This window comes from Falco naumanni, chromosome 8 (assembly GCF_017639655.2).
Source record: "Falco naumanni isolate bFalNau1 chromosome 8, bFalNau1.pat, whole genome shotgun sequence".
Classification (NCBI taxonomy): Eukaryota; Metazoa; Chordata; class Aves; order Falconiformes; family Falconidae; genus Falco; species Falco naumanni.
Window position 1 is genome coordinate 55714399 of NC_054061.1, and position 19315 is coordinate 55733713.

Genomic DNA, 19315 nt, shown 5'->3' on the forward strand with positions numbered 1-19315 from the left:
TGCTCCAGCCCTCTGAGCATCTTCTTGGCCCTCCTCTGGACCTACTCCAACAGGTCCATGTCCTTCTTGTGCTGGGGGCCCCAGGGCTGAATGCAGTGCTCCAGGTGGGGTCTCACAGGAGTGTAGTAGAGGGGGAGAATCACCCCCCTTGACCTGCTGATAACACTTCTTTTGGTGCAGCCCAGGATACGGGCTTCTGTGCTAAGAAGTTTTTAAGTTTTAGTAGAAGCTAAAATGTTACAGCTGGTTTACTTCTGTAGAGTTGGGCAATATGTTTGGCATAAAGCTAAGTATTTTCCTTTTATATCATTGCTTTCTGAAATAGTGGCAAAAATAGATAAGCTGTAGTGCTAAAAATTGGAAGAAAGTTATTGCATTTCAGTGATGCAATATTTGTATGTTAGCATCCTTTTATACTTCAAATATCTAGACTATTAATAATTGAAAAAATTGGGTTTCATAGCCCCAATAAAAGAAACGAAGCGTTAGTGATGTGCTGCAGCTTTCAATCTTCAAGTTTATGCTTTTTATAGTAGAAAATAATTTCTGTAAATTTATCAATGAGAGCTCTAGTCAAAAAGGTACTGAGTGTCTGTGGTGTAGTTATACATTTATAGTAGTAGTACTTTCTAGTTTCTTTATTGCATCAGCAATGGCTGTAGGAAGACTTGATCTGGAAGACCCTTAAAACTGACATTGTCAGGAGCAGTTTCAAGTTTAAAATTTACTGTTAGCACCAGTTCACAAACTGTCTGAAGAGCTACATGAATACACTAGACCTTAACATGGAGACAGAACAGTTTTGCCCTTGCTTTTTTAATTAATTTGACTTTTACTACCTATTACATATTATTTTCATGTTGATTTTATTTAAAAAAAAGGAAAAATTGTCAGGGTTATAAACTGAATAAGGAGGATTTATGTGGCCACAACCTTTGTAGGTGATTTTTATGTTTTTTTATTAGCAAGCCAAGCAAGATGTAGTATGCAATAAAAGTTTTACTAGGCTCTCTGCTATTGCTTTCAACTTCCTTTCCTTACATTTCAGATGTTCATAAAATAATTGTGGTCATGATTAAAATAGTAAAATAATGTGTAAATGTGTTGTAATACCATTACTATAGACACTGCAGCATTTTGAAATTGAGTTGTTTCAGTTTCAAGAATCGTACAACATTGGTTACTGAATATTTCACTGATGGCATTCTGTCAGTGCACTGAGTATCTTCATTTCTTTCATAAACTGCTAGAAGAGGATACCTTATTTCATCAATTACAGAAAATATGAAACAGAAGATAAAATAATACTCAGCTACTATATTTTATATTCTGTCACTCTTGCAGCAAAGTACTTAATATGAATTCAATAGTTTCTTGCTTAGTATTTGGTTCCTTGTGAAGCCACCTATCTCCATTGCACCAAAACTAAGCTACTCAGAGAACAGTGTCAGGATTTTCTTCATGGGAAAGAGGGAAGCTGGAATTTCCCTTTGTTTAAATCTTTCTTAACTTACTTTGTACCTTAAAATAATTTTTAGTAGGGTCCTACATCATCTTGATGGTGGTCATTGTTCACATCTTTCCTCAGGAATTGTCTGATTGTAAAATGTAAATGTAAAAATGTAAATGTAAAAAATGTAAAATGTAAAAATGAAAAGTTGAGGAAAGTAAAACAGGATTTGAAAAATCTCATACTATAGTTTGCTTTTAAAAATGTTTTATCTTGTTTGACATGGATCATTTTTCATTTTTTCATAGTCTGATGACTGAGATTCATTCATTGTGAGCAATTACAGCCAAGACAATTTTCATTCTTATTTATATATTTGTATTTTTAAAATGTCTTTTGTTTATTTCCACTATTTGAATGTATGGGTTCTTAGTAATCCTTAGGTTGTTTTGAAAGCTGTGATAGTTTGGACAACAGTTGAGGTATGGTGTAAAAGTAAAGACTTGTTGTGAAAACTTTATATTTAGTAAGGCAATTCCAAGTAGGACTACTGGTTTCCATGGAACTGCTTTGATATTTAAGAATTAAAGTATGGAAATTTCAATATATTGAAATTTGTTTAATCTAAAAGAAAAAATATAAAGTATAGTCTCCTTAATATAAGCATATTGGATTTTTCAGGAAAATTAAGCAAAAAAAAAAAATTAATATCATTTCCCCCCATCTCTTGGAATAGAAAGATAATTTCAATGGTATTAAGTGTGGTTATCAGTGATTAGTGCGGTACTTTTCCAAGTACAGAAAAGCAGAGCTAATCCTGCTTTTTTTGGGTGAGAAAATAGAATATTTCCTTGAAAATGTTTAGTGATTCAAGTCAGAATAGCTTGCTGAATCTTGGACATAGAGAGTTGCTCTACCCTAAGAGGAATTTAATTTTCATCATTTTGTTTGCATTTCTGAACAAAGTATCTGGTATTTGTTTTTTAAATGGAATGTATGGATACACCAGCACGTGTGACTATGATTATGCCCCTTGTGTATGTCTTGACTGCAGTCTTAGGATGACCTTGATAATTTTAAATTTGGAATAACTGATGATGATAGTTATCAATTTTTGCAAAAAATAAAAATTAAAAAAAGTCTCTATGTACTCCCTGACCAAAGGACTTTGCATCACCAAATTACTTTCTGATGATCTTTGCCTCAGTTAAGCTTTAATATTTTTTTTAAAGAAATAAAGTAACAAGGCTCTGTCTTGCTCACAAATGCATAGTTAAACTACTTCTTCTCAACTTCAATTTTTAACATCTGAGTAAGGAGAAACTTAGAACTGTGTGTAATAATGATATAGGCAAGGCCAAGCTGTGATTTAGATAAACTGATTTGGTTGCTTTCTGTTTTGTATTAAACTATACTACGTTTTTCTCAGATGTGGGATGATTTAGATCAGTTCCACTTATCTATTCATTGCCTTCTGTATGTTTTGACAAATGAATCTCTTGCGTCTTCCTCAAGGAAAATGAAAGCTGTAGACTTGCTCTGAAGAGCCCTGCTATCAGAAGTAAAAAGGCAAGCTTATCGTAAAAATTTAGGACAGGAAAGAAAAGAAAGATTTCTAAGAGCTTTAAGGGTAAATTGTCTTAATTGCATAACAATTTCCATCAAGACAAGATTTGTATCTTATTAGGGAGAATTAAATAATGATTTGAGACTCTGAAGTTTGGTTTACAAGCTCTCCTACAGAATTTCAGCTTGATCTGGGGTAAGTCACTAAATTCTCGTATGGTTTAGGCTCTTAACTTTTTTTTAGAAAAACCCCAATAACCAAACAAAAGAATGCAAAAAAAACCCCAAAACAACCCAACAACAACAACAAAAAAACACACAAAAAACCCAACCCCCCAAAACAATCAAGCTGTAGAGAACTGAAGGCAGTGGGCTGATTAGCATTGATAACGTGCAGCTGTGACCTTGCCTCAGCGGCAGTGGGTTGATTGACATGGATGATGTGCAGCTGTAGCTCGTTCCCACTAAGTGGTTAAATAGCCCTGAGGATGGTGGGAGAGGGGGTTGGATGGAGGAGCAGCAGTGTGGTCTGACCTCTGGAGGAAGGAGATACAGCATAGACAGTAGAATCTGACCAACGTTAAAGCCTTGGTGCAGCCTACTGGTTTGTTTGTGTGTGCTGCAACAATTGGAAGGCCACAGCTGCCTGTTATCAATGCTAATCAACCCACTGCCTTCATTCTTCTACATCAAGCTGTTTTTCTTCCAATTTCTTTTTGTGTATAAATCTGTGGGGTCTTAGGGCAGGGAATGCTTTTATGAGTTCATGCAATCCTGATTTCTATAGAGCTCTCTAGGTAAACTATAAGAATCAGTAATAGATCCTTTTATTACTTGGGGATGTAGATGGGTTTGAATTATTACCTTTGCCAAAGATCTAGCATTGGGATGTCTTCCCTGTGCATATAGAACAAATGGAGATAATGATGCTTACTCCCTTCTGATAATGTTTTTGAGAGCTATGGAAATATTTCATGTAAATGGACTGAAAGCCATGGCTAACTTTTCATGAGTGGCCGATGGTCTGTTACACCTGTAACTTCAGGTAACAATGGCGGTGTAGTTTCTGAATGATAATTGACAAAAACAATGTACCAGTTGCTTTTGCCATTGTCAGTGACTGAGGACATGCATTTAGAATGGTTTTGGTTCACAGAGATTCTTTCTAGGACGCTATTTTAAATGTAATGTTCCTTGTCTTTTACAATAAAGTAATAGAATGTTTAATTTCACAGGCAGGAAATGCATTACTTTCCTCTCTTACATCAGTATAAGAGAGCTTAATAGCTTCTCATGTTCGTCATAGTACAAATGTCTGGTACAGTGCAGATACAAGAGTGAAGAAAAGTATAATATATTGCTTTGACTCCTTAGCATTCAGTATGTGCCTTTCTTGAATTCTGGCGTGCACGTAACCCTTGCTGATGCTGAAGCGGCACCAGGCTTTGCAATCAATGTTTATAATAAATATGTTTCACAAAGCCTTGTTGTGCAAGATCTCAACTTGTGTAATGGATTCTCTGTTACCCTTAGGATTTAGCAAGTGAAAATAATAGAATAAGGACTAAATAATGACACTTCAGTGCCAAAATTTGTTGGGGGAGGGGAGCTATCTTCATATTAGATTTCTTGAGCATTTTTATTGTAGAAAGTTTTGAGGATAAAGATACCACATTTATTTCATAGTGATAAGTAATTGTATCTGGGAAAAAAATCTATACTGACCTTTGTAATTTCATAGGTAGCTTGTTTGTGTTTCTTTTGAAGAGCTCAGACTGTACATACAGAGCTCTGCCTCACATAAATTGAAGTACCAATGAAGCTTTGATAAATCAATACAGTAATAATATATTTTGGAAATAGTGTGAGAGAATACTTTAAGGTGGTATCACTTCTAAACTCTTTGGTAGCTTTCTCAGGCAGGAAATCAACTCAGCAACAGACTTGATATCTCTAAACTGTGGCTTCTGCCTGGTGTGTACTGGGGAGCTACCAAAATCAACATTTCACCTGGCCATGAAAAGTGATACCACGGTTCATTCCATTCAGACCCTGAAGTATGAACCATAGGTATGAATCATCTTAACAACTGGGGCTGACTCATGTTCTAGTAAAATAAAGGATTATCACAGCAAAGGAGGTAAAAACTACAATTTCAGAAATATTTCAGATATTCAGTAAAGGATGATAGAAATACTAATGTTTTTATATTATACTCCTTTTTTTTTCACTATATTTGTGAATTATGCCGCAATAATTTATGGCAGTATCTTCTAAAGTAGTATCTGGGGTTTTTCTACTGAAAAACGCAAGATACTCAGTCACTTCTATTCAGAGTGCTTAGACTTTCCTAGAATTGTTTGTCTCGTATGAGTAAGTCTGGTTGCATGTAGTAATTTGTTTTGTTCCAGAAAGTGAGTAAGACAGAGTTTACAAAAAGCATGTTGATTGTGTGTTTTTTTAATGTTATAAATCTAGTTGCTCAAATTTGTAATTCTTGAAAGGTAGAACTTTGTAAGCCAAGGAGCACGTAAAGCTTCTAAGATTTATATGAAGGCAGTGGCATGTATTGGGACTATACTCACTTTTATTTAACCTCCTTGGTCTGTGTATAGTAAATAGTGCAGACTCACTTTAATCATTCCTAAATTTGGAAAATGTATGGCTTTTTCTTGAAACTGGCTTCAGAGATCTGCAGGAATATTATGGCTGAAACGCAATCAGAACTTGACATGTATTTCCATAAAAATTTGTAACTTTAGCCACAAACATGTTATGATTCCTTCCTAGAGTAACAATGAAAGATTAAAGTAATCTTTAATTGTTACTTATTTGTACTCTACATATTTATTTCCAAATTCTAAAAGTTTCTGATTTTTTTTTTTTAGGTTTTTCCCACCACATAGTTAATCTTTCAAAAACTTGTTCTTATGTGTGAGATCAGAAGATTTTAAATTCTTTTAACAGTTATCTTCCACAAGTTTCAAATAGATGTTAAGAATTTAGGTGTTCGTTTGAAGTTGATTTTCTTTCTAGGCTACTCTTTGCTTCTTCGTACACCCCTAAGTAAACATAAGTAAGTGGAAATATAAACCACCCTGTATTTAGACAGATGGCCAATCTAAGTGAAATGGCTAGTTCAAGATGCAGGTGTTTAGTTAGCACCTTGGTACAAGATGTAGGCATCTTTCTCATATCTGAGTTAAGACAACAAAGGATCATTTTCATCATCTGCTCTACATGTTTCCTAGATTCTGTCTTCCTTTCCAGTCAGGTAAGGAAGATTAAGGAAGGAAGAGTGGTGCATGTAGTCTACCTTAACCTTAGCAAGGCTTTTTGCACTGTCTCTCATACCATCCTTACACGTAAACTCAGGAATTGTGGAGTAAATGAGGGGACAGTGAGGTGGATTGAAAACTAGCTGAATGGCAGAGCTTGGAGGGTTGTGATCAACGGTGCAGAGCCTAGCTGGAGGGCTGTAGCCAGTGGTGTTCCCCTGGGGGCCAAGAAGGCCGACGGCACCCCGGGGGGCATGAGGAGGAGCGCGGCCAGCAGGGCGAGGGAGGTGATCTCCCCCTCTGCTCTGCCCTGGTGAGGCTCATCTGGAGCGCTGTGCCCGGTGCTGGGCTCCCCGGTTCGGGAGAGACAGGGAACTGCTGCAGAGGGGCCGGCGGAGGCTACAGAGATGGTGGGGGGAGTGGGGCATCCCCCTGGTGAGGAAAGGCTGAGGGAGCCGGGCCTGTTCAGCCTGGAGGAGAGAAGGCTGAGAGGGATCTTATCAGTGCACACAAATCCCTTAAGGGCAGTGGCAGGAGGATGGGGACAGGCTCTTTTCAGCGGTGCCCAGCGGCAGGACAGGGGGCAACGGGCACAAACTGCAACACAAGAAGTTCCATCTGAACGTGAGGAAGCACTTCTTTACCCTGAGGGTGACAGCGCTGGGACAGGCTGCCCAGAGGGGCTGTGGGGTCTCCTTGTCGGGAGACATTCAAAACCCACCTGGACATGACTCTGTGCAAACTGCTCTAGGGCAATCTGCTCTGGAAGGGGGTTGGACTGGATGGTCTCCAGAGGCCCCTTCCAACCCTGACTGTTCTATGATTAAGACCAATGTCCTATGTCAGTCACCGCTGTGAATCCCTACAATACCATGGAAATTGACTTGCCTTCTGGGGATGTGTTTTCTGAGTATCAGTAAGGCAGTTTGAAGCTAAAGTTTTGTGTGCCTATAAAAGCTTACAAAATAATTGCACAAGATAATAGTATTGAGAAGTTTTCCTGCAAGCAAAACTCAATGTAGCTTCTTAGCTTCGAAGAGGAAATATAAATATGGTTGAGATGGAACAAAAGTTAGCAGTGAACATCTACAGTTTCCACCAGACCCAGTCTTACTTTTTGTATAATCAAGAACAAAAAAAATAAATAAATGAAAAACTAGATTTTGGAGTGCTTTTATTAGGCTATGTTTGTGATTGAAGTCATAATCCACTGAAAAATATCTTCCAGGTCCTGGGTCTGTAATAGATGTGCTTATACTGATCATTAAGTCATTAGCTTAATTATTTTCATAATCATTTTAAAAGTTTGAATCAGGTTAATAGCATCCTTATAGAACATGCAATATAAAGAGCCTCTGAAATGGGAGAGGAAATGATATTCTTTTGATAGTCTGTCGCTCTGAAATCTGCTGTACGCTCATTCCTACAAATTAACAGGATGGCTACCATCAAGTTAAGTGCAGACAAATTCTAAAAAAAAGTTAGTGGTTATCCCTGCTGTGTGTGTACATTTTCAGATTAAAATACATTGATTTTATTCTATTCTTAATCTTAGTGGTTGATGGGCATTTTAAAAAGTATGGTAATTTCAGTCTTTCCTTTAAAGCTTCTCACAGCAGGATGTCCTGAAAGTGTTGCAAACGGGAATCATCAGCTAAGTCTTCAGGAAACTGTATTGTCTTTGTGAGTGGTTTTGTAATAGCTAGTGTAGTCTTTAAAATATATTGTGCATGCTTACCCTCCTTACATTCTTTAATGACAATCTATTTTTAATAAAGCCATTTAGCTTGGTTAATTAGAGTTAGTAATAAATCCTTTAGCCTGCTGACTAATCTTAGAAAATATCTGAGACCACACTGCTTGATATTGAGGCTGCAAGATTAACTCTTATATATATATGTATTTAACTATTTATCAGTGTTATACTAGAAAGAAAAGTCTATTGAAGAATACAGATCTGCCTCTTGATGCAAGTCATAGAGCTCACCTTCATGGAAGATAATGGTAGAAAAAAGACATAGGCCATGGAAAATGGCTCATGCCAGTAATCTCACAGAGGGAGGCTGATAAAACCTTCATTCTCAGTTCTAGTCCAGTGTTTTATGTCAGTAGCATGGTATTAATCTTACCCAGTTTTTCCCTCGGTGTGCTACTTGCAACCACTGAAGATTCTTCCTCTACAGTTCAGCCCCATGCTATGATACAGCTTCTCTTCATTGCCTGGTGTATCTGAAAGCTTTGTGTCATCCTTGCCCTTAGCTTCTGAAGTCTCACGTCAAAGTAGATCATTATTAATCCCACATAAACTGGTACATTGTACCAAGTATTTGCATTTGCTCTTGGAACTTAGAAAAGCTGAAAAAACTCTCCTGTTAAGAATATCACTGGAGCAGACTGTAAAGCCAGCACAGACTCACAGATACGCTGAACTCAATGCAGCCTGATCATATTTGTATAATTGCCCTTCTGGGACATGTCAACTGTGCAAAGTTGACACCAAGTGGACTGTATAGTCATGACCTCAGACTATGATCCACTGCTGAGTGGACTGCATAGTGACCTGCGCTAGGTCTGAGACTTATTCTGAGTCCAATACTAAAAATACATACATTTAATTCTATCAGTTAGCTCTGTCATCCAGTTCCGTAGCAACACATTTTTCTTTTGGTCTAGAGCATTCATTCGTTATTTTAAAGCATTTGGTTAATCATTAATAATAACTGGATGCTCAAATGTAGTTAATATCCTCACATGCAGATACAGACCAAAACCCCACTCACTACATTCTGTATCAAGAAGTAATACCAACTCTTTTCAGCAGAGCTGATCTTCTTGGAGTCGTGCCATGAGTTTTGAATACCATTGTGTGTCGTTAACCTGCCTAAAATCCTGCACACTTAATTCAAGCTGATTGTAAATGATAAGTATGGATTATAATGTCTAAATAGGTATTTGAAAGTACTTTGAAGTCTTTTTCTTGGACTTGAATATCATTAGGAAGGGCTGTTCTGTCTATTTTAGGGCCAGTTTCTTTCTTGGCCCTGTGCTCAGTAATTTCCTGGTTCCCTGTTTGGGAAAGCTGATTTGTGTGTTTCCTTCTGTCCAGAATCCTCCTCATGCTGCAGTCCCTTCTGCCCCTTATCTGGCAAGCCAGTCCTGGCTCCAGAAAATATGTATTCTTTTTGGTGGAGAGCCTGCAAACTCAAGTCTACTCACATCTGATTTGAGCTTTGTTTGAGAAGGTTTATTGTGAAAACCTCAGCCCCCTCTATCTGATGGCATGAATGCTAAATATCAGGTCTACAGTAAGGTTCTTGATTAATAGCAAGAACATCTCTGCTGTGTCCAGGGGACCAGATTTTCTGCTCCTAAGCTGGTACAGTCCAGCAATAATTCTGTGGTTTCTTGTCCCTCTAGGTTAACTGCTGGAGCTGGAGAAACTGAGCTAACAGTTCAGGGTATCTTAGTGTGCTGTTGGTGTTCAGTATCTTTGTATTGTCGTGCCTCCTCAGTGTATGTATCTGAAGGATTTGGAACTTTTTGAGAATCTGGTCCTGCAGTGGATCTTAAGCATGTTATCCATGCATCTTTCCTGAGCAATCCACTTTAATCAACATCTGATTTTGCCTTGCATTATCTGCTGATGATGTTTTTCTTGATGATTTCTTTCATTTGGTAGAAGTGACAACCTGTACAGCATACTCTTAAGGTGTCCTATTCCACTTGATAAAGTTATCTTCAGAGTTCATTCTAAATTCACGTCTAATGTATAATTAGTTTCATCTGAATTACAAAATTAGCTTTCCTGTTTGTTCTTGAAGGCACACACTTTCAGGACTGAGACCTCCTGAATGTTATATCTGTCTTTGTCCTTTTCTGATGAGCGAACAAAAGCCTTGAAGAAAGAGCTTTCTCTCGGGTCTGTAACTGGTTTTTACAGAGGCACAGATTCAAGGCAGGTGCCATCTCCTTGGGTTGCTGCTTGGGAGAGGCTGTTGAAGAGCTGTGTGTCTGGGACCTCCTGCTGCTGTAGTCAGTGCTGTTGGACCGCATCAGCAGCTGACTTGGAAAATGTCTGCTCTGAACTGCAGCCTGGAGTTCCAGTTCCCTCTTCAACAAGTGTTACGGTGTTGGTGAAGGTTAATTGGGGATTACGTGGCATGGGTGAAACTCATCCTTCAGTCTTTATTCAAGCAGAGAAAAGGGTCTTATCAAAGTAATGGTGATCTTTGGGAGATACAGTCTAGATCTACATGTATACATGAACTCAAAGGAGAAAAAAGGTTGTTTACCTGTAGCTGCATTTGCATACATGACCTCCCTTTCTTTTGTGTTCTTATGGTTTTTCCGCTTATAATAATAGTGGAAACTTTCATTTAGCTGATAAATCAGTAATTACATGACAGATCATGCTGCACTGAGCTTGGTAGTAGGACTAAATTTATTCTTTTCATTTCCAGTATGGGAGGTGTTCATAAGGGGCGGGGGGGGGGGAAGAGAGAGAAGGAACTAAAATAGAGTGATTTAGAAAATAAGTTGTTCTTCCATTCCAAATTGAAGGAGCTTTCCAACTGTCAGTTGATGAAAGGTTTCTAGAAGTTGATTTCTTTTAATAATGAGACAGTCCAGTGCCAGGTAGATTTCTGCATCTTAAATTTGTAGTTTAAAACTTAATGGTAAACAATTTTAAAACTTTTTTTTTCTGTTTAAGGAAAAATAATTAATTTTCCTGAATTTTGACTTTATCTTTTGATTGTCTTCTACAAAATACTTAAAACCAAAAATTGTCCTGAACTTAGTATTTGATTAACTTAATAAAACAATTTAACAGCCTTCCTTTTTAAACATCATACCATCTTTCAGTAGCAGGTACAGAAATGACGTTGCCATTAAAAGAATCAGGCCAAGTTTTTGTCACTTACACCTACATCATTACACAAACTTTATGAAGACTATAATGACAGCAAATTTTATTTGCTATTTTTTACTGTATCCACAGTGGCAGGTTGCTTCCTTCCTATTGCTGTTATGTTGAACTATGTAAGTGGGGTTTATTTCTGTTTTGGGGGAAGAAGGGATTTTGCTGGTATAAACAGTGAAATTATATTTGGTTGTAAATAATGATTAGTACTGATGGTTGATCTCTTTCTAGAGCAATGCTATCCTAATAAAATTATTCAAAAGTTAACTCATATGAATACAATTTTAAAAGAACAATCTAACATATCTCATGTTATTCACTTGTTCACTACAGACCATGCACTCAGCTTTAACTATATATATAAATCAATAAAGTTGGGAAAACAGTGATTTAAAAATAAATTGATGAAAATTGATCAGAGGAGAAAAATAGAGGGCAAAAACATGACAAAATTGTGTTTTCAAAATAATAACATAAGTAGCATGTTGTATAAACTTATGCAGCATTTCTGAGACTTAATTTTTTATTTATTTTTTCTACAGGATTCAGAGTTCCCCGTTGATACTCAGGTGAACCCATACTTTGTGCATGCTAAAGAATACACTCAACCCCTGAAATCTGGAGAGTATAAACTGAGCAACGCTTTAAAAGTGCACAACTTGGCAGTGAACTGGTAGGAGCCATTAACAGTACATTAATTTTATTGTTATATATGTGTTGAGTTTTATTTTTCAACAGGTCATTGAGAAGTGTTTGTTTTAAGTAAATTTCTGAAAAACTACTGGCAGCAGTCAGGGGGGCATGCTTTCTGAAGAATGTGAAAGTGAAAAAAATGATCATGAAATCTAGTGGGAGCGTAAATATAGTAAAACACCTGGCCAGAACTGTTTACAGATAATGAGATTCATCTTTTATGTAAGAAGGGTGGGATTTGGTTAGTAAATATAAAAATGAGAACCAGAGATGACTATAAACTCTGGTTCTGGGAAAGTGAATTATAATGCTGAATATTTTTGCAATTTGTATTTGATTGCAGTTTATTCCCTTGGGTCAAAAATCAGAAGAGTTTAAATTTAGATTAGCTTGAGCGTGCAAATAGCCTGTAAGCAATGACATTTCAGGGCTTGCTAGCTGCAGCTGAGAAAGAATAAGCATAAAAATATTGGGGGGGGGGGGGAGGGGGTTGTTGGTGGGGAGTGAGAGCTAGTAGCAAAGTTCAGACAATTCTGACACATTATCTAGGTATGAATATATTTAAAAAATAATCAGCACTTGTGTCATTCAAATAAACCTTATGTAGCTTGATGCTGTTCTTACTGTATTCAGACTGATAGTAGATTACTTCTGAAGGTTTCTCCCTAAAGAAAAAGTGTGTTCCTACACTTAATTTTAGAAGCTTAAATTCTTGTTGTATCCAGGAAATATAATCCAATGTGGTTGTATTTTTAAAAGTACAAAAACTTGGGCAATGTAATTCTCATGCAGATTAAGAGTTTGACAATTGATTGACTCACTAAAAAAAAATATTAGTGTTGTGGGGAGAGAGAGTAGTACACCATATAAACACTACACAAAATCAGAGCCCAGGAAAGCAGTGGCGTAAGTTAGAACACGGAACAATATTTACACACTTAGTAATTATGATGAAAAGGTCACAGATACTTCTGTAGGTGGCTGCCCGTATTTTGTCATAAATATCCACCATGGTGCTTTGAGTTTTGGCCTAGCTAGCCAGGCTTCTGCTTAGTCTCTTAGATGCTCAATTCTGGTTTTCTGTCTGGTTAATCCATAACCTATATTTGTAAGGTAATATTTTGAATAATTGTCTCCTGTATTGTATAGTCATTGTGTTCCAATCAGGAAAGAAAACTGGCAACTGGTGTCTCTGTGCTGCTACTCTGAGGAGGCTGTAGTAAATCCACTCAAAATATTGCTGGGTTAATAGGCTTATCTGAAGGTGCAAGAACGGTGTGTGTTTAAAAAAAAAAAAAAAAAGTGTGTGTGTGTATGGATAAATAAATAAATCAGCCTAGAGGAGAAAAACACTTCCACACTTGGCAGAATTTTCAGTGAATCAGGTGGAATAACCATCAAAATGTAACTTTTACAGGCTACATCATTACAAGATTTACATTTGTGACAGGCTACAGAGGGACAAGTCTAAAGTAATGATTTTCATGTTACTGTTTGCCTTGGTAAAAATTTGTCTTTACCTGGAGTAGGAAGCCAGATTTGAGTTGAAAATTACTTCTGAATGTTGTTGCAATCTACTTGTGAATGTTAAAATACATAATATGTAATTGAAAATAGTAAAACCTCATAGGCTAGTCAATAGCCTATGGATTCTATAGGAGATAGAAAGGATATCTCCACCTTTAGCTGAAAAATAACAGATAAATATCATACATGTTCATGTAAGACTATTGTTTTCCTTAACCTTCTTGAATTATATTTTTATGTCTTACTGAAAGCATTATTCTAGATCCTTATATCCAGCGCTTCTAGTTATTGCTAGAAGAGATACTTTTAGGTGCTGTGGAATTCTAAGTATTTTCTACAGTTAGTAACAGGATATCACACCTTAAGGATACAGTGCCACTTGAGAAAGCAATTTACTGGAATAAAAATAAATTGGATGTCTTTAAACTTATTTGGAAACATTTTAAAACTTGCTTGGAGTAATAGGAACTAAATGAAAAAAAAACACCAACAACCCAGCGAGGATGTGTATTTAATTTCATATACTGGCCATATGATGTTGACTTTCATGTAAAGATAATGTTTTAAAGAAAGTGAGAACCTGGGATGGTGCTCTAAAATTAACTGAAATGCCTATTTAAAAAATGTACAAAATATAAAAGCACATAAAAAACCAAAAGATTTTAAAGGGTTCATAAAAAAATGTACACAATGTAATTGAATTTTTCATTTGCTTAAAAATCTATTTGTGTACATGGTGGAGTGATGTTTCTACACATATAACTGTGTCTGAAAAAAAGCATTTAAAATTTATGGTCACTTCAATTAACAACTATTTCGCCTATCTGAATACCAGTACTTAAAATCAATCTTTTTAAGTGATTGAGAAGAAAGATTTTTGTTTTGTTTGTTAGTGCTAAAGGCTGTATTGTAGCCCGGTTTGTTAAGGTAGGCCTTTTTTTGAAAGCATGTCCTACAGTATTTATTTTTATTTTTAAAACACCCTGCCCAATTTCAAACCAATTTGACAGAGGAATAACACTCAGGAGGTACCCATGTGTTTCAAGAGAACAGATCTCTGTTGAAGAAGGGGTCGCTTTTAGTACCCTATTGCCTGCAGGTGGCTAAGAAGTCATAGAGGGGAGAGAAGTTGCAAATAATTCTATTTTGGGGGGGAAGAACTTCAAATGGAGCTTCAAATACTTTTAGAGGCTATAGAATCCCGTCTCAATGCACACAGAGCTTGGGTTATTCTTTGTTTGACATGGCAGCTGTCTGGTCCTGAATCTGGCTTTGCTTGGAAGTCTAAGAGACTTTCAAATGTATAAATCAAGATTTTTTTGGAGAACAATGTCTTAGATTAAACTCTCTGTATAGGAAATTAAGTAAAAATTGCCCATTTAAAGAAATTCTGAACTTTCGCAATTGTCTATTTGATTTTAAAGACAGAAGGTGGAATTCAGTATCCAGAAAGGATAAGAATTATTTTTTTCTTGTTGTTCATAAGGTGGATGGAAAACACTCTATTGACTTAGGAGAACAAATCTGTTTTTTCATGATTTAGTTTTTTGTCATCAGAACCAGTGCATGAAAAGGACAACAGAATCTGGCTCATGTATGTATATTATTAGTTCCTTTACATTTCTTTAGAAACTGGAACACCTGCAAATCCAAATTCATGGTTATTATATGCCATAAAGCTGATGTTCTTTAGACCTTCATCAGTATTCGCTGAAACTCTTATTTGCAGAGGGGGTAAAACCCCCCCTTGGGGAAACCATGTTTGTTTTCTGCTAAGCTGAATGTTTCCCATTTTTCAGGTCATTGCATGGGCATTCCACTTCTGCATTAAGCTCATATTCCTCCAGTGTCCTTTTAAATACCCTGGTAAATCTTACTCTGCCTACAAGAATCACTGTAAGATCTATAATGCGTAAAAGATCTTCCCGATCTTGCTTACTGTTCACTTTCTCCTCACCCGCTGTTTGCATTTTTCATGTAACCCCAAAAGGTTTGCATGGCTTACCATGGAAGGTACTTCTACAGTCACCATACGCAATACTACATCTGTCATGGTTTATATTTTCTTCACTTGGGAGAAGAAAGATGCTCATACAAACATTATTCAGTGCGTTTTTAACTGTTAGTAAAGTGTTGGAAAATAGGAGAATGTTGTGCACTGTTTTGGAGAGGTGCTTATCTAAGATGCAGCTGAAAAATTAGCAGAAATGGGATGAGAGTTTCAGATTACTACAATATTATATTTAGAATATAATTTAACATATTTTGTAGATAGAAAATAGTTATTTCTGTTGTTTAAATCTCAGATAAGAAAATTAATGTTGTGAAAACACTGGCTATTTGCAGTTTAATTATGACCTTTTTAAATACCCATTAACGTGAGCAGAATGACGATTGAAGGCTCCATCACCTTACCTTTTTTATTATTTTTTTAAGATGTCATTGGCTCATCCTCTTCCTTCCCTCCCATGCCTCACACCAAGGTTACAATTCTCCACTCAAAGCTTATTTGATGTTTATCATATATAGTAATTGCTGTAAAAATGCCACTTTTGATTGTGGGTAAAATTCGTAAAGTAGATGGCCTAATATTTTAGACGGATGCTTTACTTAATAAGTCTACCTGCATAAACAGAAAATGTATTGTATGTTATTCTTGTTTACATGTAACCTGATTTTCCCAAATCCTTTATCCTTGTTTGATATTTTGTAAAAGAAAAAGATAGAGAATTGCAAATGCTCTGCCTATGCACAGTAAAAATATGAGGCTGGAGATAATAATAAAGAAAAGCAAATACAAAATGTTTAGTGATTATCTAGACTTTCCTGATGGACTCAGTAAAAGATAACTTTTCTATAGGGACTAATTCATCATTATATCTTATTATACTAGTTTCCCCCATATTTTATCAGTGGATTCCAGAGAAGATTTTTAAAAACTTATCTCCTTGGGAACCATGCAAATTGACTTGCAGCGTAAAATTGTGTAGGTGATTATATGAGACTTATTCACAAATTGAAACTGAAGTTACAGTCTTGCAGTGCCCTGTGCAAAGTTACGGAAGTAAGACTGCACAGAAAGTATTGCAGAACCCTGTACCCTTTCCCTTTATGGTTCCCCTCTACTACTTTTTCTCCTTCTTAACATCTAAATACATACGTACACACAGATGCATATACACATACGCACAGAGGAATAATCTTTACAGAAAGAGAATTCTTTGTGGGTGTTGACATGGGGAACTTCTTTTGAAATAGATTATATTCTTAATTGTACTGTAAAATGAGATGCCACTGATCTGCGTTGTCTCTTTAGAGTTTCAAGTTTTGATTTATATAGTAAGGTGGTGAGGGAAAGAGAATTTGGCAGTTGTGTGAAGAACCAGTTTTTTTGTTATGTCAGTCAAACTTTGCTATCTGGGCCGCACTCTGTTTTAGTCCGCTTTAGAACCTCCAAAGTTTCTATTTCGTCTCCAAACTTCTGTTTTCATGGAGTTGCTTAGGGCATTGCAGGCCATTGAGACTGTGTTACATGTGAACAAAGTAACAGAAGTAGTGCAGATTATTTTTAAGCAAACATCTTGGTAGTTTTTTTCTGTTGTCCTTCCCATTTGGCAAGAGCTGTGTATTAACATCTCAAAGCGACTTTCTCATGGGCTTTCTTTTCACTCCTTGATACTCTTCTTTATTGTGATCCCTGTAGAATTCTGACAACAGTTATCCTTATGGTTTGCTGAGACTGCTGCCTGTCATACTGACAGATGTCTCCCTTTTCCTTGTCTTCTGCCTATTTGTTTCCATCTCTCTGTTGTGTTAGAGATGGTGAAGTAATGTGATTTTGTTCCATGTCTGAACGATGCCAAGCAAAATAGGGTCTATCTACCAAGATGTGATCAGTCATATGAATCATATTCTGTCCTTGTAGAGCACAAGCTAGAAAACAGAGGATTCAAAGTCCAAAATTCATGTGGTGAAATCTCCTGTCAAAGAAGAAAAATTTAGGGAGGTAAAAAAATCCTTATTAATTATTTAAACCCTCTCCTTGCCTCCCTAGGGCATTAGAAAAGATATTTTTTTTATTAAACTACATTTTTCCATTAACAGTAAAACTTTTCAATTGTGCCATCATGTGCTGATTTCTTGCATGAATAGCCAGAGTGAATTAGAGATTTGCATTAGCAACATTAGCTGCAGCTTAATTTTCCTGCCGGAATTATACCTGTTTCTAAAGGAATATGACATACAGGGTAGCTACTGCATATCTTAACCTCTCATGCTGTAGCCATTTTGATCACATTAACTCCAACACAGCAGATTTTGAAGCTTTTTGGAGCATACCTTCCATGGATTGCTGGGGCAGTATGACACTCCCTAGCCTTTCAACTTTTGTGATTCAGAAGCCACCTGTTTGTTTTTTTGTTTTCCTGTTCACTTAATTTTGTATCTTACTCATTCTCATTTCCATTGCATGCTTCAGTGTCAAGTCCGTGACTGTTAAAAAGAAATTTTGGGTGTTTAAAAGTGTGGATTTCAAAGCTGTATCTCTGACAGTTAAGGTTTAGCTCCAGAACAGAATTTGTTTTCCTTATCAAACTGGTCTGGAACCTTGATGCATGTGCATTTCCCTGGGAGTAACCATCCCAGCATATGATCTTTCATGTTAGCACTTTCAAAATATTTATATAATTTGGCTCAGGCAAAAGAGCACCTTTCTAAAAATATCTTTATGAGAGAAGGCCCTTGTTTTCAGAACACAGACATTCTATTAAAACTAATTTATGTCCTTGTAATTCTGTAAGCAATGATTTACTATTGAACCCTTCAAAGACTTATACAATAAGGAATTAACTTTTTTGTTAGAACTGCAGATACCCCTTTTCTGTTATCATTCTTCAAAAGGCAAAATTTTAATTATTTTTTCAACTTCTAATACTGAGGTCAAAGGTGAAGAAAATGAGTCCCATCTGCATATAAAAATACTCAGTCCCTTACTATCTAGGTATGACTTTACAAACTGTGAGGTGGATTGAAAACTGGTTGGATGGCCAGGTGCAGAGGGTGGGGGTCAGTGGCACAAAGTCCAGTTGGAGGCCACTAACGAATAGTGTATCCCAGGGGCCAGTACTGGGTCCAGTCCTGCTTAACCTCTTCATTAATGATCTGGACAGTGGGAAAAAGTTACCCTCAAGAAGTCTGCAGATGATACCAGACTGGGAGGAGTGGGTGGCACACCAGAGGGTCCTTGTTACCATCCAGAGGGATCTCAACAGTCTGGAGAAATGGGCCAGTACATTGTAAAGTACTGTACTTGGGGAGGAACAGCCCCATGCACCAGTCTATGCTGGGGACTGTTCAGCTGGAAAGTAACCTGTCAGAAAAGGACCTGAGGGCCCTTGGTGCAAAGGAGAACGTTATCCAGGGCTGCATTGCATTAGGAATGCTTCCAACAGGCCAAGGGAGGTGATCCTTCACCTCTACTTAGCACTGGTGAGGCCACCCCTGGAGTGCGGGGTCCAGTTCTGGGCTCCCTAGTGTGAGAGAGACATACTCTTCAGATGTACTAGAGAGAGCCCAGCAAAGGGCCACACAGACAAGCAGACTGGAGCATCTCTGCTATTAGCAAAGGCTGAGAGAGCTGGACTGTTCAGCCTAGAGGAAAGAAAGCACAGGGGTAGATCTCATAAATAAATGTGTACAAATATCTGAAAGGAGGGTGCAAAAAGATGGAACCAGGCTCTTTTCATTGGTGTCCAGTGACAGGACCAGAAGCAATGGGCACAAACTGGAGCCTAGGAGGGTCCCTCTGGACATTAGGAAATGCTTTTTCACTGTGAGGGTACCTGAGCACTAACACATGTTGCCCGGAGAGGCTGTTGGAGT

The 19315-nt window shown here is 37.1% G+C and overlaps 1 protein-coding gene across 1 annotated transcript in view; it reads left to right on the forward strand.

Moving 5' to 3' along the window:
• Positions 1 to 19315, forward strand: part of SPAG16 (sperm associated antigen 16) — a 413057-nt gene that overhangs the window by 56513 nt on the left and 337229 nt on the right. Inside the window, exon 11 of the mRNA XM_040603905.1 lies at positions 11758 to 11888. Within this exon, the coding sequence (XP_040459839.1) occupies positions 11758 to 11888 (131 nt within the window). The remainder of the gene's footprint in view (positions 1 to 11757; positions 11889 to 19315) is intronic.